General features: G+C 40.5%; 1 protein-coding gene across 6 annotated transcripts in view; it reads right to left on the bottom strand.

Moving 5' to 3' along the window:
- The window catches only part of NIT2 (nitrilase family member 2), a 44,515-nt gene extending 26,711 nt beyond the window's left edge, over positions 1-17,804 (bottom strand). For all 6 annotated transcript variants that reach the window (XM_089512396.1, XM_089512400.1, XM_089512397.1 and 3 more), the window contains exons 1-8: positions 17,722-17,804; positions 15,179-15,297; positions 10,892-11,012; positions 10,708-10,796; positions 8,853-8,946; positions 7,256-7,330; positions 4,201-4,279; positions 3,074-3,172 (exon numbers count right to left, since the gene is read on the bottom strand). In XM_089512396.1, the coding sequence (XP_089368522.1) occupies positions 3,074-3,172; positions 4,201-4,279; positions 7,256-7,330; positions 8,853-8,946; positions 10,708-10,796; positions 10,892-11,012; positions 15,179-15,297; positions 17,722-17,749 (704 nt within the window). In that variant the 5' untranslated portion in view covers positions 17,750-17,804. The remainder of the gene's footprint in view (positions 1-3,073; positions 3,173-4,200; positions 4,280-7,255; positions 7,331-8,852; positions 8,947-10,707; positions 10,797-10,891; positions 11,013-15,178; positions 15,298-17,721) is intronic.
- Between the last annotated feature and the right edge of the window lie 3,508 nt (positions 17,805-21,312).

The following is a 21,312-nucleotide window of genomic DNA, read 5'->3' on the forward strand; positions in this document are numbered from 1 at the left end:
TCATAGTCTGGGGGGACGTTACATTATTGAGATCATGGAGTGATGTGGACCTAGTTATCTTAGACTGAAAAAAAAAATGTTAACTGACCTCAAGTCAGCCTCAACTCATGACAACCGTGTGGGTGAGACATCTCCAAGCCCCGTCTTCCAATGCTCTGCTTAGGTCCTGCACATTCAGGGTTGTGACCTCTCTGATGTAGTCTATCTATCTGGCATATGGTCTTCCACTCTTTCTGCTGCCATCTACCCTCCCTAGTACTATTGTCTTTTCAAGGAAGTCGCCTTCTCATGATGTGACCAAAGTACAACAGACTCAGTTTCATCACCTTTGCTTCCAGGGAGAGTTCAGGTTTGATCTGGTCCAGGATCCATTTGTTTGTTTTCTGGCTATTTATGGTATCTTAAACACTCTTCTCCAGCATGACATCTCAAATAAATTGATTTTCTTTCTGGCAGCTTTCTTCACTGTCCAGCTCTCTCATCTGTACATGATGACAGGGAATATAATGACTTGTATGATTCTAACTTTGGCACTTAATTATATATGTTTGCACTTTAGGATCTTGTCTAGTTCTTTCATAGCTACCCTTTCCATTCCTAATCGTCTAATTTTTTGTCTGAAGTCTCCATTCCAATCAATGTTTGATCCTAGGTAGGGAAAATCTTTAACTATTTCGATTTTCTAATTAATTATTGAATTTATGTAGACCTGTGGTCATTATTTTTGTTTTCTTTATATTCAGCAGTAAGCCTACCGTTGCACTTTCTTCTTTGAGATACCTTAGTTAATGTTCCATGTCTATGATGTTTTCTGCTAGTAGTATGGTGTCATTTGCGTATCTCAGATTGTTGATGTTCTTTCCTCCTACCTTAACTCCTCCTTCTGAGTGCAAGTCTGGTCTTCATGTGATCTTTTTTGTGTCCAGGTTGAACAGGTAGGGTAATACAATGCAGGCTTGCATGATCCTCTTTTCCTTTAGAATTATACCACCACCTACTATGTGAAAACTTTATTCAGGTTTTATAGTGCAAAACCAATTCTCTCCAAGGTTTACCAATCTTACTGCCCCTGGAATTATGCCATCAAAAATTCTGACAACTGGCAAATGTCAGCTGAAAAAACATGAAATGGAAGCTACTGTGCTTATGCCTTAGTTGGCATAGTACTTCCCAAGTATCAAATGACTGCAAGAGAGAGAGAAAAGAGAACATGACATTTAAATTTGCTGCCAATTTTTAATTAAAAAGTTATAAAATATGATTTTCAGGAGGAAGTGTGATCCTTAGTACCATCCATGCATCCAAATAGAAAGAAGATCCTTCATTGCTGCTTAGCAACTTCAGCAGATTTCTGGCAACCATGGAATTAAGTTCCTTTTTGTAAATGATTTTTATTAAAAATACAGTTTTGCCAACATTACCAAATAAATATAATATTGAAATCGCATCACAGAACTTAAATCTGGAATTTTGCATCTTCCATCCAGATTTGTATAAAAAGTATATACATTTTATAATCAGTAATATATCATCCACATGCTCTATACATACTGAAAATATCATGTATGTACATCTTGTAGTATCATTTATAATAACCATTTTCTTTTAAATAGAATCTATTATTCTAATGTATATCTCATGCTTCATTATATAGTTGGCCCTTCCCTTATGTGGGGGATCCATTCTGGAACAACCCTCCCCCCCCCCCCCCCGCGTAAAGGAAAAATGTGTATGCTCGAATCCCATTAGAAGTAATGGGGCTCATGCCCACAGTGCAGGTTTGTGTAATGGGTACGCACCCCATTACTACTTCTGGGGCGCATCAGCATTTTTTCCAGCATGGCTTCCAGCATATGCTGGAAGCTGTGTAAAGCACGCCTGCGTATAACGCGGGCGCACTGTATATGCTTTTCAACTTCCTCATGGCGACCTTGTACTGTTATATATCTTTACGCTTTGGGATCTTGTCTAGTTCTTTCATTGCCTCCCTTCCCATTCCTAGTCTTCTTATATCTTGACTGCAGTCTTATTTCTGACCAATGTTTTATCCAAGGTAAGAGAATTCTTTAACTATTTTGATTTCCTCATTGTCTAGGTTCAATTTATGTAAATCTTCCATGGTCATTATTTTGGTTTTCTTTATGTTCAGCAACTAGCTTGCCTTTCTATTTCTTCCTTGACCTTCCTTAGTAATTGTTCCAAATCCATGATGTTTTCTGCTAGTAGTATGATGCCATCTGCATCTTAGATTGTTAATGCTCCTTTCTCCTGTCTTCACTCTTCCTTCTTCTGAGTCTAAGCCTGCTCTTCGTATGATATTTTCTGTATACAAGTTGAGTAAGTAGGGTGATAATATGCAGCACTGCCTGACCCCTCTTGCCAATTGCCAATCTGTTTTTCCATATTCTGTTCTGTTCTGACATAGCATCTGACCGTAATTACATATTTCTCATCAGGACTATCAAATGTAGCAGCACACCCATGTCTTTAAGAGCACACCGTAGCTTTTCTTGATCCATTCAGACTAAGGCTTTGCTATAGTCTACAAAATATATGTGGACTTACTTCTGGAATTCTTTGGTGCACTCCATTAACCACCATATATTTGAAATATTGTCCCTAGTGCCTCTTTCTTTCCTGAACTTGACTTGCACCTCTGTGATTTCTCTCTCCATATATGATTGGAGTTTATGTTGCACAATTTTAAGCATAATTTTGCTTGTTTGCGAAATGAATGCTAAGACACTAAAGATTTGGGAATAGTATTGATTTTAGGGGTTACAGCATTTTAGATTTCAGCAGCCATCTGAAAAGGATTATTCTTATTATTTTCCTGGCTCATACAGGGATCACCTTGAGGCCCAAGTAACCAATCCAGGGAGGGATCCTGAAGGGAAAAGGGGCAAGGTGAGTGACAGGAGCCCAAAGCTTTGAAAATGTGGGGCCAGCCTGGAGGGATCCATCACACCCTCATTTTAGGGGATAAAGAATTTTGAACTTTGATCAAGCATTTGAACCTGTTCGTTTAATTTAGTTCTCCTAAGGTACTGCAAGAGTATGTTTTCCTACTCACCATGGATTTACTACAGTGCTGTGTCCCCATGCTACATATGATGCCTTTTCATCCCTAGCAGGAGATGCAGTTGCCACATAGACTTGGTTATCAACAGCTCTAAACAAAAAGGAACAATATATCACAACACAAAATCCCCTATACATTGGATAAGAAGTAAACAGGAAAAGCAATAGGCAACTGCGATGGGGAACAACTTGTCCTCTAAACTAAGGGTTCTCTAAATTGTGGTCCATGGGTGGGCTTCATGTACTCACCAGGCACCAACATTATTTTTCCTCCTTATTTTAAAAATTTTGTTTAAATGAATTTGTCTGAGGAGGGGATACATGAACCTTTCACCATGAACCTTCATAGACTTAAGTCCAAATGCATTTGAGGAAGTAGACTTAAGTCGATGAAAGCTCATGCTGCCAACTTCTTTCTTTCAGTTAGTCTCAAAGGTGCTACAAGATCTCTCTACATACTACCTTTTACTAGAGTCTCAAAATATATCCCTGATCTTTAAAAGATTACAAAAAACTGATCTAGATGTGGCACTGCAGCTCCTATCAGCTCTAGTCAGGAAAAGGGGAACTTAGTCTGACAATGCTGGGATGACCACATGTTTCCTATCCCTACCATATGGTCTATTTTTCTATGCACTTATTCTATCCATCTTACATTTTGCATATATAGGAACCACAGCTAAACCACAGCCATAGTTATATACTTGAGTAATTCTAACTGATGAATTGGTAACACATGCTACAGACAGAAGCATGATGTTCAACTGTGGATCAATTATGCATATGCCCCACTACTTCAGGTTTTATGAAGGAAAAAGGATCAACTCACTAATCATGGAAATGATCAGGCACTGAATGGAAATTTTATGGCCTGATGTTTCTGGCTCACATAGGCTTCACCTATTCACTGCTACTACTGGATTGCAATTACCTAATATATCTACAAGTGAGGCATGACAGGTTTTGTTTTATTTTAAAAAAGGAAGAAATAAATAAGTCACCAGATTTCTAAACTGCTTTTTTATGCAAAAGCAACAGCACCCAAAGTCATATAAATGTGTTACTTTATTGAACTACTTTTTGGATAAAGGATTATAGGAAAAGTTAGCTAGTTCTTACCGTCCTCTTTGGAGCAGTTCCCAGTGGGCTGGCCCAGTTGTCAGGTTAAAAGCTCCTGGATACACCAGGAGCTGGCAACCTAGTTCAGAAGGGAAAGTGCAAAGACAGAGCTGGGTTAATATTATCAGAGGAGAAGACATAGTCATGGAAAACAGTAGCAAGATAAATTTCTTCATTATAATTGTGAGATGCTTTTAGTCCTTCAGCTTTCTAGATTATTTATCTTCTTTCAATATTTGGTATATTCTTGTGTGCACATTTTTAAGAATAGAATCCTGTTCCAAAGCAGGTTAGGTTAGATCTCTGTTCCAAACAGGAATTATTATTATTATTATTATTATTATTATTATTATTATTATTATTTATATAGTGCTGTAGATTTGCACAGCGCTGTACATAAAACAATAAATATATAAGAGTAAGCCTGCTTATGGCGTACAATCTAAGAAGTAATAGGATAATACATATAAAATACATAGCAATACAGGAAATGGTTCAATAAAACAGGCAACAAAAAGAACATCAAATAGCAAATGATAATCACGCAATGCTTGGGAACGCTTCTTTGAACAGGATGGCCTTCAACTCCATTTTGAAGCTGGTTAAAGAAGTGATGGCCCTTGCTCACGGGGGAAGAAGGTTCCAGTAGTGAGGGGCAGCGAGTGAAAAGGGGCGAATCCGAGATGGGGCAGAGGAAATCCTGGGCTGGGACAGCTGACCTTGACTACCAGAACAGAGGGCCCGAGTGGGAAGGTGAGGAGAAAGAAGGTCTGATAAATAAGGAGGGGCCAGCCCATGGAGGGCTTTAAACAGTTGACAGCAGGAGCTTATACTGAATGCGGAAAGGGAGGGGGAGCCAGTGAAGGGATGCCAGCACAGGAGAGATGTGGTCAGAGCAGTGGGTGGAAGTGATAATGTGTGCAGCTGAATGCTGGACAGAAATTAAAGGACGGAGGTGAGAAAGAGGAAGCCCAGCCAGGAGGACGTTACAGTAATCCAGTCGTGAGACCACTAGGGCATGGACCAGGATCTTGGCAGTAGAGGCGGAGAGATATGGTCGGATTTTGGTAATATTGTACAAAAAGAATCTACAAGCCTTGGCTGTGGTCTGGATCTGAAGGCTATACGACAGAGAAAAATCAAAGATAAAACCAAGACTGCGGGCTTGCTGGACTGGTTGAACAGAAATGTTGTCCACAGAGACAGAAAAGGAGTGTTGAAGGGTGGACTTAGGAGGAAAGACAAGAAGCTCCATCTTGGACATGTTGAGCTTCAAACGTCGATGGCACATCCACTGCGAGACAGCTGTGAGACAAGACGAAACTTGCTGTTCAAGCCTTGGAGACAGGTTGGGTGTGGAAAGATACAACTGGGTGTCATTGGCGTACAGGTGGTAGGAAAAACCAAAAGAGCTAATGAGTTTACCTAAGGACAGTGTGTAGAGAGAAAACAGAAGGGGACCCAGAACAGAGCCCTGGGGAACTCCAACAGATAAGGGAACAGAGGACGAAGTCTGATCACCTGCGACCACTGCAAAAGATCTGCCTGACAAATAAGATCTAAACCAGTTGAGAACAGAGTCTGAGAACCCAAGGTCAGAAAGCATATCAAGTAGAAGACAGTGCTCAACGATGTCAAAGGTTGCAGACAAATCAAGAAGGATGAGAACAGAGTAAAGGCCATTAGCCTTGGCCCGTAAAAGGTCATTCGAGATCTTAGTGAGAGCTGTCTCTGTAGAATGCCGTGAGCGGAAACCAGACTGAAAGGGATCAAGAATGGAGTTGGCTTCAAGAAACTCAAGACAGCAAGAATAAACAACCCGTTCCAAAACCTTAGAAAGAAAGGGAAGAAGAGAAATTGGACGATAGCTAGACAAAGAGGAGGGGTCAAGTGAAGGTTTTTTCAGAATATCAACAATACTGTATCATACTTTTGGTGGTGATATCTTCCACACCAAATGGATGAGCAAGTGTGATAGCACAGAATCTTCCCTTTTTAGGAAACCAAGCAATATGTTGTTACAGTTTGAGATGGAATGAAAAGGCTCCAGTTTGGCTGGGATTAAAACCTTATACAGAAATGCAGACTTAAAAGGATTTCTGAGAGCTTAGAAACATACAGACAGGAAGCCCAGAAGCCTGGAGCTCGAAGAAACCTGGACTGAAGGAAGTCCAGAGGGAAACATCTCCCTTATTTTAGTTACTTCTTCAGAAGGCTATGGGAATATAATATGGATACAACTGGAAGGAATTGTTGGAGGAGTTTGGGTTGTAGATTTAAGGGCTCCCTCACTTATTCCTCCTGTTATTCAGGCACTGTGGCAAAATTGGTGATGGGTAAAAGAAGAGGAGCCTAAAGGAAAGATAGGTGGATAATGAACCTTGGAGAAAAGAAGGGATTCAAGAAACTTAAGTCAGGGACAGTAACATGCTAAGAAGGTTTAGGAAGGAGACAGGACTAAGGGAGGCTAGTGAAGAAAAAGTAGAGATTAGCATTACAGAATTAGCCCACAGCAATAACAACCTTTGTGGCAATAACTACCAGAAAACTGCAAATTAGAAAGAGCTCTATTAATACACTGTTATTCTAACCTCAATCCAGTGGGATCTTCCAGAGCTACAATCTGTGTGTTAAAATCAAGGATCATTCAGAAGAGCTCTGTCCAGGTCCACCTAACTAACCCTTCCTGGCAATGCAGTGGGCAATAGCTAGAGCAACCATAATAAGGACCTCAGTAAAAATGAAAGCCAGAGGGGACATGTCAGTCCAGCCTTGATTAGCCAGAGGAATGCCTACCACTTTGGATGAGAAAATCCCCACAAAAACCATATGATCAGGTCCATTTGCAGCATGGACGTGTTTCTTGTCCTTTCTAATGCATAGAGTTTTATGATGGCAAGTCCATAACTAGGAAAAATAACTTATCCAAGCTCTGGATAAATCTAGAGATTTCTGAAACAGGCATACAAGATATGGCTTGGCTGCAATTATGGGGAGACACACCATCCACTCTTTATATCACCATTCACTCTTTATATCAGCAGAATCTCCTCACCTTTTTGTGTATAGATTTGGGCAAGCTCAGCAAAACGGATGTCATAGCAGATCCCAAGTCCTATCTTACAGTATGCTGCAACAAGAACATATGAAACATTCATTACAGCCCTGGTAAGCAATAAAAAAAGTACTCTTCTAGAAATACTAAAAAAAGGAATTTCATATTTATAAGCATGGAGATGAAATAACAAGTCCTCACCAAATGACAGTGCAGTTGAGAAGACCAAAATATATACTCTTTATAAATGAATACGTGCCTAACACTAACAACAACAACAATGTCCATGCCTATCAAACATATACTGTGAAAAACTTCTTGTTGTTGTTGTTGTGTGCCTTCAAGTAATTTCTGACTTATAGTGACCTTATCATGAAGTTTTCTTGGCAAGATTTGTTCAGAATAGGTTTACTATTGCCCTCCCTTGTGGCTGAGAGCATGTGACTTGCTCAAGGTCACCTAGTGGGTTTCATAGACATATGTGGAATTAAACCCTGATCTCCAAAGTCCTAGACTAACATCCAAATCTCTATGCCACACTAGTTCTCTGTGAAAAAAGTTATCAAATCTTATTTAATATGCAGAAGCTAACAGCGAAGCTCCCTCTGTACACACAAGCTACAGCAGAATATATTTTATAACAGCACATTTGACTAATCCATCTGACTATAATTCAGAATTAAATCTGTATGGAAAAATAAAGCCATGGAGTCTTACAAATATTTATGAAGCTGGTGATATTTAAGTGTATTGTTTATAATCTGGTGTTAGGAGTGAGCAACAAGGCGGCTGTATTAAATGATACCAGAATTATTTAGGGTGGTTTAAAAAAGTGGGGGGAGGGATGAGAGGACACTGCATGCAGTTCTGGTCAGTGCATCTCAACATGAATGCAACAAAACTAGAAAACATACAGAAAAGGGCCCTGAAATAATCCAAGGACTAGCTTTCCTCTGATGAAATGTTACAAGATTTGAGAATTTTTATCCAGAAAAAAACAGAGTAAGTTTGTGTCTGTGTATGTGTGCATCAGAGGTGTATTATGCATGTTATAGAAATAAAAGAGGAGCTTTTCTCACTGTCTTGTAAATAATACTAGAATCCAGGACCATCTAGTGAAGGTGAATGATGGGAGATTCAAGACAAAGTAAGCAGTACTTCAACTCAGCACATCAATGGTGAAATTCGTTGCCATATGGTACAATGAAGACTGTAACCTTTAAAAGAGGATTGACCAATCTGTCAACAGCTGTATGTTGCCTTCAGTATCACAGTATCTGTGTAACAGTTCCTGAGAAATATGAGCAGAATGAAGCAAAGGCGCTAATGTCCTTGAGAGTTTGCCATAGGCTGGCTAACAAAAGGACAGAATGTTGGACTAGCCTGCCTTTGAGTCTATTCCAGCACAATTCTTTTTCTATTCTTAAAAACAGAAGCAATTATCAAAATGAGAAGGGATATAAACAGGAGAAACAACACATTAAAATTATTCCTGACTAAAGTTCTAGGTGTTTTTTTTAAAGGAAAGTGATAGATCACTAAGAAAACATATGTTGATGTTTACTGATTATCACTAAAATTGAGATGCTTTACTTACGAGTATCGAACACAGAGAACTTGTTACCAGGACACAGTGTTTCTGATTCCTGAAACCGGATTTTCCCAGGAACATCAATGTCAAACAAGTGAAGCTATTTTCAAATTTTAAAAAGGCACTGATCAGAAATAGTTCAGAATAAATGATATTAATTTGGTATTCTCTTCTCACAGTACAGATAGCTAGAGAAGCAAAGACTGATGAAGCTGTGTTCTCCAGGAGACTAATGGTGGCCCTGTTTTCTTTTCTCTCTGTTCCTCAGCCTGGCAGGATGGCTGCTATATAACAAAACCCAGATAGGCAAAGCCGAATAACAGTAGCTTCTCAGAAGACCTACTGCTTCCCTTCTTTTCTTCTCTCTGCTGACAAATGTGGTTTGCCACACATTGATCCTATGTTGAATGTGGCTATTGAAAGGACTTTTTCTAGCTCCAGCACATGGGAGTGGAGTAATGTCGCACTAAGGACACCTTGAACTTCAACCCATACCCTTCATGGATTGAGCGGCTTCTTCACTTCTGCCACTTCACTATGGCGCTGACTGATCACTTTTCCTAGATTTCTTTTTTCACTAGAACTAAATATTCTTTGAGACTAGAATTAAGATGATTTGAATAGGTTTCATGTACTCCAAAAACATCAAACATGCAATAAATGAGCAGTGCAACCTGAGATCACTGATAAACATAACCTGTTCAACCTTTTAGTGAATGTGCCTCTTGAACTGAGGTGGACACATCATCACTCTTAGTTTAATAAACTAAAATATACACAAATTTCATGTCCTTCCTTTTCTCTCTTAGATCTGAAACAGTAACTATGGTTGATAACTGCCAAAGAAGCCAGGATCTGGATGGCAACTTTAATGAAGCAAATCATGATTTTCTATTCTGATTTGGTTGGAGGTGATTAACCGTAGTTTCTAGTTCATACATAACAGGAAGCTACAATTAACGGTGGCTTCTTGGCTTGTTTAGTCACTTGCATAAAAGAACACAGGGAAGTTGTGTGCAGTTATAACACGCTGCCTTCTTAAACCAAGATTTTATAATCTGAATACAGCCATAATCAATGAATGTAACATTCACTGTTATTTATGCATAGTAAATATACACTTCACTTAGATATTTAACAATGCATAAAGTAGGAGAGAAATGCTTTGTTATGGCTCTCAATTTTTGTAAAAATAGATGCCATTGACAAAACTTTCATTTAATGCAGTGTAGTTTTCTGCTTTGGGTATCCATGGGCCAAGGGATGGAATTATGCCTGCAGTATGAACATTTAACCTAAACATAAGGTACTATACTCTAGCCCACAGATTATGATAGTGTGGGAAGAATGCCAAAGTGGAGTAGTGATCAGTGTATAGGCTTAGATGTCTCAAACGAAAATCTGAATGTAGAAATGGACATGGCAAAATTCTGTTATGGTGCAAAGTGGCAGACCTTTGGCAAGTCACTATCAGTCTAAGCAGTTTTTCAAGTTAGCTTTAGCTGTGTAGCTAATCTCTGCTCTACTGTGGCACAAAGTACAGGACACAAATAATTATACAGGTAAATAATTATACAGTGCCAACAAATTCTCTAAATATGTTGCCAAGATGTTTTTCTTGGGTTCTAAATGGAAATGAAGAATGATGCTAACTGGTTAGTGTACTGGACAGGTTCAAATGCTCAGGGAGGTGTAAAACTTACTAGCTGACACTGGACACTTCCTTTCAACCTAACATACCTCCCAGGATGGTTGTGAGGAGGAAGTATGGATGAGGAAAACCATGTAGACCACCTTAAACTAACTGGAGAAAAAATAACTCAACTGTGGCTGAAACAGAAACCCATAAAAATGAGTTTACCTTCCTGTGTTTGGCCAACATAGCACCATCTGGACCAAAAACTGTGCATGTGTTGTACAGTTTACCATCCTCCTCCTCTGGAATAGAGCCTTTAATTAAAGAAAAGAAAACTGGTATTACCTAGCCAGCCGCTAAAATAGAATGGATGAGGGAGGATGAAAGACCAGGAAATATGGTCATTTACCTCCAATGACAAAAATGCCACATTCCTTTGCAGCCTCTGAGAGCTTTTGTGTGGATTCTCCAGGAATTTTCTCTGCATATTCTGGAAAATATTTTGTGCCATAGGGCGAATTGAAGCATTCCTGGAATTGGAAACAAAACAAAACAGACATACATAGAGCATGTTTAGAGAATGGGGAGACTTTCAAAAGCAATGTAACAGAAGATGGCAGGAATCAAAACTGTCCAGTATTCCAGAGTTTTCCAAAGGTTGTTAAATGAACCTCAGTATTACAGCTATGTATCTGCAAAGAAGAAAAAAAGCACTTTATGGCATTGGTGGTAGAATTCAAAGACATGGTTGTGTTAGTCTGGGAAAATCAGTATGCAAAGGAATCTTGCAGCAAATGCATCTGAGCTAGTAGGCCCAAGGTGCTGCAAATTCTCTTTGCATACTGTGGCATTGGTGTAATTCTGCAAGTGCAAAGCATTTAAAGCTTGCTGAAACCTGGTTTTCATCCTTGTACTTGGAGTAAGAAATGTTTATATGATATGAATGTTCCTCCCAAGAAAAGAAGAAATGTATACTATTCCTTTGTAGACTAACGAAAAGCACAGAAAGCTATAAAGCCACATGTTTATTCTCCTATTAGACTTTTCATGAAATTCCAATTGTGAGGAATACATATGAGGATTGATGTGCCTGTCTGAACAATACTGTTGTATTTTGACAGATACAGATTACCTAAAAAGTGGTAAAGAACCCCAATCCCTCAGGATAAAAGAGACAGTGTTTGTGAGGTCAAAGGCTTTCACGGCCGGCATCCATAGTTTTTTGAGGGTTTTTCGGGCTATGTGGCCATGTTCTAGAAGACTTTCTTCCTGACGTTTCGCCAGCATCTGTGGCTGGCATCTTCAGAGAATGCTTGCCTGGAAACAGTTGGGTACATATATATATACTGTGTGAGCCTGGGAATGCAGGAGTGAGTTGCATGTGTATTGTTCTGTTGCTGATGGCAGGCCTCAGGCTGGGAGGCTAATGCAAAAGAGAATTAGTGTCACCAAAACACTGTATGTTCGGGAGACGAGGACGGGGGGGGGGGGGGGAGATGCCTCCAGGAGACAGACTTGATTCTTTAAAAATGATGGATGCCCATTTAACACCAAATTTACCAATTTTTCAAAACTTGAAATTCTACTGAGTTCTAGTTTCAATGTATTTCTTCATATTTTGATGCTTATAGCCCCTGGACCCAGAAAAGTTGCCCATTTGTATATTAAGTGATGGACAAAAATATGCTAAATGTAGGAAATATAGTCAATTTAGATGACTCAGAAAAAGAAAGACAAACTTAATCTTAATCCTTTGAGTGTTGCAGTGTATTGTGGGGCCTTGGTATTTGCTGGGTTTGGTTCTAGGACCGCCCCCCCCCCATGGATACCCAAATCTATGGATGATCAGGTTCCATGAGAAAATCAAGGTTTGCTTTTTTTACATTTTTTAAGAAAATATTTTTTCAACTTGTCAATGAATCTGTGGATGCAGAATCCATTGATATGGATGGCTGACTATACAACTAATAGGGAAAGACATATCTAACACCAGAGCTCCAGTTATTAGAATGAAAGACATTTCCCCCACTTAAAATGTTATGGTTCGTTTTTCAAGAACTTTGCACTATTGAGTCACATAGAGAGTAGCAGAAGGTTAATGAATAACTCGAGCACGAGACTTTTATTTTATTTAAGTATATATTTTTTATCATCTCCCAGCCCGTAAGGGCTCCCTGGGTGACGAACAAATAAAAACCAATTAAAACTATACAAAGAGAAAAGCATTTTAAAAACACATTAAAATACTCTTTAAAAATTCCTAAAAGCAGTCTAAATACAATCTAAAAATCCATTTTTGAAACAGTTAAAATAGCAATTTCAAACAATGAATGCCATACAGAACAGCACTGTTTGGGTTGCCTGCCTGAAGCTTTAAAGAGATAGGGCCAGTCTAACTTCCAACTGACTGCAGAACTGTTTTGATTGGTTTGCAGTTCCATGCATTAGATTGATCACCTCAGTGCAAAACTATTACTTCAGGACACTCTAAAAATATCTTATTGTAAAGTGAAAAAAAGTGGTAGAATTGAACAATAAAATAAAATGAAGGAAAAAAGATACAGTCCAAAAGATGGGTAACACTTAGCTTGAGAAAAATAACCACAACCCAAACAAAAACAAAGTACAGTTATACACTAATTCTGTCAGAAAGCTGTTTGTAATGTTAATTTAGGCCTCATTTCCACTATGTTTTAAACTGGTTTGCAAATCAGTTTGAAGCGGTTTAAATGACCCTGGTTCACAATTGAACCAAATTGCTAAAGCAATCTGGACAGGAGGGCCATGAACTAGACCCATTTAACCCACATCTTTTTGATACTGATTTTCCCTGTGTTTTTTTGGATAAATCGATTCCTCACAAGTGTGAACCAGATGTGGTTCAGAAATGATTTACCATGACATGATAAGGGATCACTGGATGGGGAAGCGGAAATGAACAATCTGTGTTCACCCACCCTTTGACCCTCATTTGGAAGTACATAAATGCAATTGCAGTGATGGACAGAGAGAAAAATCCCAATGAAAATGCTTCAAATTGTACCAGTTCAGCAAGAAAATGTGATCGGGGCAAATGTAGTGTGAACTGCTGAACCGATCCATCAATTTGAACCGCAAAGTGATTTATTTGTAAGTGGAATGAGGCCTTACACAACACCCATGGGCCAAGAAAACAATTTATGGGGAGTGTTCATGCATGTTGTCCAGTTCCTCCCCCTATAACTCTGAGTAGCTAGACAAACCTTGGATGCTTTCTTCTGTGGCTTGCTTCTCCTGGGAACTGAACTCCACACTTTGGATTGTCTTCTTTCTCCACCCCACAACCACTCAACAAACCACGCTTCCTACAGTTCCATAGCATTGAGCCATGGCGCTTAAATTGTGTCAAAGCAGATTATTTCTGCAGTGAGGATGCAGCTTTTCTGAAAAATGTTGGTTTATATATTAGATATTATGGTAATAAGGTGAGAAGGTGTGAGAGAATGGAATGCTGGAAGTGACTGGTGATTAGTGCAATATGTGAAGAGATTTAAATAAGACAGGTGAATTACTATTAGCACAGTAAAACAGGGAAGATTGTGCTGTGGTGTATGGAGTGAATGAGTAATGATTAGGGTTGAGAGAGTCAGTCAGGTTTAGGAATTAACATGTTTAAAAGGCAGAGTGAGCTAGGAGAAGAGTGTGAGAGTGAAATACGTAATCTGTTTTATTATATTAAACTTCTGTTAATAAAATACTGTTTTGAATCATATGCTGTTGGCCTTAACATATTTATAAGACTGGGTTCAGACATGGTGTCTGTGGTGGCACCAGTGAATGATGTCCATTGAGGATAGAAATAGCATAATATCTCACAGCAACCTTGAGGGCATCTAGAAGATCCCCACAGTCAGTGGTCACACAGGCAGAACAGGAGGAAGTCCTTACATTAGTAGCTGAGATGGGGATAAGGGAAAGACCTTACTCTTGGAGACTACAGTGAGCTTTGTGGTAGTTATCATGTTTGGTGGCAGAGGAGATTTAGGAAGAACCTCATAGGTGGTGGGAAAATAGTGCGTTCCCAGGCATTGCATAATTGTCACTTGCTATTTGATGTTCTTTTGTTGTCTGTTTTATTCAATCATTTCCTGTATTGCTATGTATTTTATATGTATTATCTAACTAGACAGGCCCCTTCCCCACCACCTCTCCCTTCTCCTTCTGTGTCGTGTCTTTTTAGATTGTAAGCCTGAGGGCAGGGAACCGTCCAATTAAAAAGATTGTATGTACAGCGCTGTGTAAATTTACAGCACTTTATAAATAAAGGTTAATAATAATAATAATAATAATAATAATAATAATAATAATGGGGCAGAAGCCTCCCATCCTCCCAGAGAGGTTGTTTTCTTGGAATCTTTATGGAAATAAGCCAAAGATGCTTTTATTCCTCTAGGAATGATCTTTGCTGCTGTTACATCTGCACTGAGAAATGTTTTGATGACTATCCCAAATAAAATTAATCAGTTCTGGCTCTCATATCTAGAACACATATAAATAAAGAACAATATATTACTTTGCCATATATATGTCATTTGTTGAAACCATGTTGTAGGAATCTAACCATGCCAGGGATAATGAGTGAAACACAGAAAATATGATGATATGAACATTTAATAGTTTTGTAAAGTTAACAGGTTGAGAGAATGTTACAACTCACTGGCAGAACCACAAGTTTTGCTCCTTGCTGTGCTGCAGTCCTTACAAAGCCACAGGCTCGGTTCAAGTTATCTGTTTTAACAGCAGACACATGAAGCTGGATGAGCGCGAGACGAAAATCTAAATCAAAAACATACAAAGAATTAGGTAGTGAAAAAGAGCCCAGGAAAATACTTTGAAGCTTTACATTTAAAGGAAAAAATAAACATCTTAGTATTATATTTGTAGTGTGGTGCTGTGGTTTCAGTGTTGGCCTAGGATACTAGGTTTGAATCCCAGCTTGCCCATGAAACTCACTGAGTGACCTTGGGCATGTCACATTCTCTCAGCCTCATATGATGGCAATGGCAAACCCGTTCTGAACAGATCTTGCCAAGAAAACCTTAGGATAGGTTTGTTTTAGGGTTGCCATAAGTCAGAAATGACCCACTTCAGCTCACTCTCAACACACTAGAAAGTTTTGTTGTTGCTGTTATGTGCCTTCAGGTCATTTCTGACTTATGGCGACCCCAAGACAAACCTATCACATGGTTATCTTGGCACGATTTGTTCAGAGGAGTTTGCCACTGCTCTCAGCCTCAATGGCAAATTTCCTTTGAACAAATCTTGCCAACAAAACCCCACGATAAGGTTGCCTTTGGGTCACCATAAGTTGGAAACTACTTGAAGGGACACAACAACAACAATCCACGATAAGGTTGCCTTTGGGTCACCATAAGTTGGAAACTACTTGAAGGGACACAACAACAACAATCCACGATAAGGTTGCCTTTGGGTCACCATAAGTTGGAAACTACTTGAAGGGACACAACAACAACAATCCACGATAAGGTTGCCTTTGGGTCACCATAAGTTGGAAACTACTTGAAGGGACACAACAACAACAATAACAAACAGTCCTGGCCCAAGTCCTTATTTGCTGTTTGGGGCAGAGTAGCCAATGATACCTCCCACGATTCACCCAGTCAAGGGGCACTTGTGCCCACAACCATCCACATTATCAAGGGTCATGAGGTGGAAAGTCCCACAAGCAACCTTCCTCATCCCTGATAGTAAAAATGCAAGGCATATAAGTAACAATTTGCTGCCTTTTGACATCAATATCCAAGAATCTGTTGCCAGAGGCAGCCAGGTGTGTTCATGGAAGAAAGAGTAGGCATTCAGACAACCACTGTTAACCTAATTGCGCCAGAAACTAGGCAACCAAACAAAAAACCTGAAAAGTATAAAGTGCACATATACAACCCCTACAGAAAAAATAAAATAAAATGCCTAACTATTTTGAAAAAAAGGGGGAAAGATGTCTAGAAAATAGCAGCTCTGATAATAGGAGTAGGTACAGTGTGGTGTAGGAGTTTGTGAGTTGGATTATGACCCTGGAGACCAGGGTTCGATTCCCTGTTCAGCCATGAAACGCATTGGGTGACCTTGGGCAAGTCACACACTCTCAGCCTCAGAGGAAGCCAATGGCAAACCTCCACTGAACAACTCTTGCCAAGAAAACCCCACAATAGATTTGTCTTAGGGAAACATAAATCAGAAATGACTTGAAGGCACACAGCAACAACAAGCAACAAACAGGCTGTAATCTTATGCATACTTAATTGGGAGTAAACCCTGCTGAGCCTCAGTGAGAAATACTTTTAAGGAGGGCTGAGGAAAAAACACTTAAAAAACAAGCAAACAAACAAACAAAAAACCAAACCTACTTTTGTTGTGTGTTTTTTGTTTAAACCCATTTTTTAAAAATTAATACATAGGACTGCACCAGTATAGGACTAAATCAGAAAATTAAACAGCAAAATGCAGTTCAGATGTTATTTTAAAAAATGCTCTTTTAAAGCAAGTTGTTTTAGTTGAACCTACATTAATTGAAGTCATGTCTTGTGCTGTAAAATATAAAGTGATTAAAAAGAAGCAGCTGACACTTAAGACACCGGTCTGGCAATGAAAAACTGCCAATGAACCTTTCCAAGTTAAAAGGTTTAAAGCCAGAGCAGTCACTGTTCCAGTAAGAGGGTTGGAAAATAGTCATAAAAGCCAGACTTTTAATATATATATACACATGTGTGTGTGTGTGTGTGTTGTTTTTAATGTTATAAGCAACCATGAGTTCCAGCCGTGGGAGAAAAGTACGATATAAATAAATAACAGCTAACCCTGTTTCAAAGCATAAGGCAAAGGCACAGCACTTTCCAAGGAAACATCCTCAAAACATAAGGGGGAACCTCAAAGGCTGGGTATTCCCTACTTACATAGACTGTGTCCACACTGCAGAAGTAATCCAGTTTCGTACCACTTCAAGTGCCATAGTGCAATGCTATGGGATTCTGGGGTTTGTAGTCTGTTGTGGCACCAGAGCTCTCTGAGAGAGAAGGCTAGATATCTCACACAGAAACTGCAAACCCCAGGGTCCCGTTGCACTGAGCCATGGCAGTCAAAGCGGTGTCAAACTGGGTTATTTCTCCAGCCTCTAGGACAGGCTGACTCTGTTTAACTCCAAACGCTGCTAAGAAAGGCATGAGGAATGGACCTCTCACTCACTGGCCATGGCTCTTCTCGCCTGCTGCATTGAAGACTGACAAGACCAGGCTGGCTGCTCGACCCTGGGAATCAATATGCTCCTGAGAGGGTCACTGCGCATGCTCCGTGGAGCCCAAGGCCTGCTGGGAAGTGTAGTTCTGCGCGCCTCGGCTCCATACCACCTGTGACTGGGCACATAATTTGTTCAAAGATATAGCCCCCGTTAGGTCCAAAACACACTGGAGAAATAATCTAGTTTGAGACCGCTTTAACTGCGCTGGCTCAATGCCAGGGGATTCTGGGGACTGCAGTTTTGTGAGGCATTTAGCCTTCTCTGTCAGACAGCTCTGGTGCCACAATAAACTACAATTCCCAGGATTCCCTAAAATGAACCAGGGCGGTTAAAGCGGTCTGAAACTGGATTATTTCTGCAGTGTGTCTTGGCCCTTAGTCTGCAGAATCAGTATGTAGAGAGATCTTTTGTAGCATCTTTGAGAGTAACTGGAACAAAGAAGTTGGCAGCAGAGCTTTCCTAGACTGAAGCCTACTTCCTCAGATACATCTGAGAAATGTTTTGTAGTTATCTAGAGGCAGCTGAGGAAGCAGACTTCAGTCTAGGAAAGCTCATGCTGCCAACTTACTTATTTCAGTCACTCTCAAAAGTGCCACAAGATCTCTCTACATTCGTAATGTGTTGTTGTATGCCTTCAGGTTTCTGATTTATGGCAACCCTAAAGCCATATCATGGGGTTTTCCTGGCATGATTTGTTCAGAGGAAGTTTCCCATTGCCTTCCCCTGAAGCTGAGAGAGTGTGTCTTACTTGCCCAAGGCCACCCAGTCACTGTTGCCATAATTGAGGACCTCCAAACCGGGACAAATGTAGGACAAGGTTTGAAAATGTAGGACCTTTTTTTTTTTATTTCCTGGCTAGGAAATTTTCAAACCTTGTCCTCCTCCTCCTCCCAGCTTGGGAGGAAGCCTAGGCCGGCTCCCAGGCCGGGAAGGGGCGCGGGGTCGCTTGGCATCACGGCGATCGCCGTGATGCCAAGCATCCTCCTCCTCCTCCCTGTCTGGGAGGAAGCCTAGGCCGGCTCCCAGGACGGGAAAGAGGCGGGGGCCGCTCCTCATTGTGGCAATTGCCGCGGTGGGAAGCGGCCTCCTCCTCCTCCTCCCTGGCCTCGCGGAGGCCATGGAGGACCCTGCGGCTGGAGCTCCGACCGCACAGCTGCCTCCAAGGCTTCGCTGGGGCCCGGGAGGGAGCGTCTCCGCGGCTGGAGCTCCAACCGCAGAGAGCCCTCCCAGGCCTCAGCAAGGCCTTGGAGCCGCCGCGGGGGCTGAGGTGGCCGCGGTGGGCGGGGCTGTCCCGGTTTGGGCGCCAAACTGGACCGGGACCGGGATGGCACTGCCCAAACCGGGATTGTCCCGCCCCCCCCGGCGGGATATGGCATGTGCCCCCCCCCGTCCATTGACTTTCTCCTTCCATTTCATAGTGAACAGAATCCCTATACATGCTTTTTTGCACTAAATCAAAGAACTGTCCAATTCTCTAACTTTTAAACAAAAAAGGTTTATTAAAAGATGAAACGTCTTTTCAATTGCTTCTCCCTAAACAACTGGATCCTCAGATGGTTAACGACTCTAATTGTTCAGATGTTCAGCTGTTGCAACAACCCATAGTTCTCTTGCAAGTCCAAGGAGATTGCTCATGTCAAATCGGCGTGGATCATTCAGAGGGCGCCACCTGCTTTCTCTTACAGCCCGTTATATTCTGGCTCAAGTCCCGCGAGACGAAGGCTTCTTTGCAACTGAAACCTTGGAGGAACCACATGTCTAGTTGCCTGGGGCCTCGCAGCTACAATTCTGGGACCAACTTGGTTGACTTGTGGATTCTGCGGGACTCTCTCGTCTCTGGCAACGACCCGGTTTCCAATTCCGTTCAAGTAATAGTGAAATAGCCAGGTGATGTAAACAGCAATCACAATACCAAGGACAATTGCAACTAGTGTTGCCATAAGTCAGGACCTCCAGAATGGGACAAATGTAGGACAAATTTTTCAAATGGAGGACACATTTTGAAGAAATGGAGGACGCTCAAAAATTGATGGTTTTTTTTTTTTTTAAAGCATATACATTAAAGTTGCGATGTCTAAATGGGCCCAGGATTTTCAACACACACTGCCTCTAGTCCAATGGGAGAAAAACTGGAGAACAAGAATTAAGTATACAACTAGCTACACCCTAAGAGAAAACTACTATAAGATGCAATTTCGTTGGTATTTGACCCCTACGAAATTGGCAAAAATATACAAAGGTGCTGACTCAAATTGTTGGAAATGTAGAAAAGCGCCTGGCTCCTTGTTCCATCTTTGGTGGAATTGTGTTTATGCAAAAGTATTCTGGAAACAGATACACCAATGGATTCAACTAATACTGGATCATAAATTTAAGCAAGAACCAGAAATCTATTTTTACTTCTGTTTGCGAAGGCTGTTTTTAGGTACCTGGTGCTACTTTTATTTGCTCTTTCTGATTCAGTATACATTCAATTAGTTATATTTTTGTACACCATGCCCAGAACTATTTGTTTTAGGGGGACTCTTGTTGTGCGTCTTCACATTTTTGCTGAGTTATAGCAACCCTAAGGCAAATCTATTACAAGGTTTTCTTGGCATGCTTTGTTCAGAGCGGGTTTGCCTTCCTCCGAGGCTGAGAATGTTTGCCTTTGGTCTCCCGGTGGGTTTCTGTGACTAAGTGGGGCTTTGAATCCTGGTGTCCAGTCACAGACCAATGCTCAAACGATTACACTACACAGCTACCTTTAGGGGGACTAATGTATCTTAAAAACAAATACATACAGTCAGTTCTCCATATCCACGGAGTCAAGCACCCACGACATGAAAGTATTTTTAAAATATATTAATTCCAAATAGCAAACCTTGATTTTGCCATGTTGTATAAGGGACAAATAGCACCTTTGAGATGTACAGTTGGTCCTCTGTATCCATTCAACTATCCATGGCTTGAAAATATATTTTTAACATATAAATTCCCAAAAGCAAAGTTTTTCTTTCATTTATTTATGGCATTTATACCCACTCTTCAGCCCTAAAGGCTCTCAAAGCGGCTTACAGATAGTTATTCAGGTGATTTTACCATTTTATATAAGAGACTCCTTTTTACTACCCTTGAGCATCCACAGATTTTGGTATCCATGCGGGGGGGGGGGGGGGGTCCTAGCAGATACCAAAGCATAAGTACAAAAAACCCACTATTTTTCCACTAGTAAAAGAGTTAAATGTAGTTGAATGCAGAAAAACTGGAACATTAAAGAGCTTTACCAAGTGTTTTCTATTAACATTGCCTGTCTCCCTCACATATTTGAAATTTCCCACCTCTTTATGTCAGATTGTACAAGATTTCATAAAATTGTTTTACTTGTAGTCCTAGGCAAACATTTGTCCTGGAGGGATGGTCAGGGTAGCTCATGCTAACTTTATCCCCTCTCCCAACATCCATGTACATTTTCATGTGTTTGCTCTTGTGGACAGCTGTAAAGCTGACAGAATTCAGTGCATTTTAAGGTGTTAAACACCCAATATTACACTGTCAGA

The sequence above is a fragment of the Sceloporus occidentalis genome, unplaced genomic scaffold (genome assembly GCF_023333645.1).
Source record: "Sceloporus occidentalis isolate IW3139 unplaced genomic scaffold, rSceOcc1.0.p SCAF_2, whole genome shotgun sequence".
NCBI classification, from domain to species: Eukaryota; Metazoa; Chordata; class Lepidosauria; order Squamata; family Phrynosomatidae; genus Sceloporus; species Sceloporus occidentalis.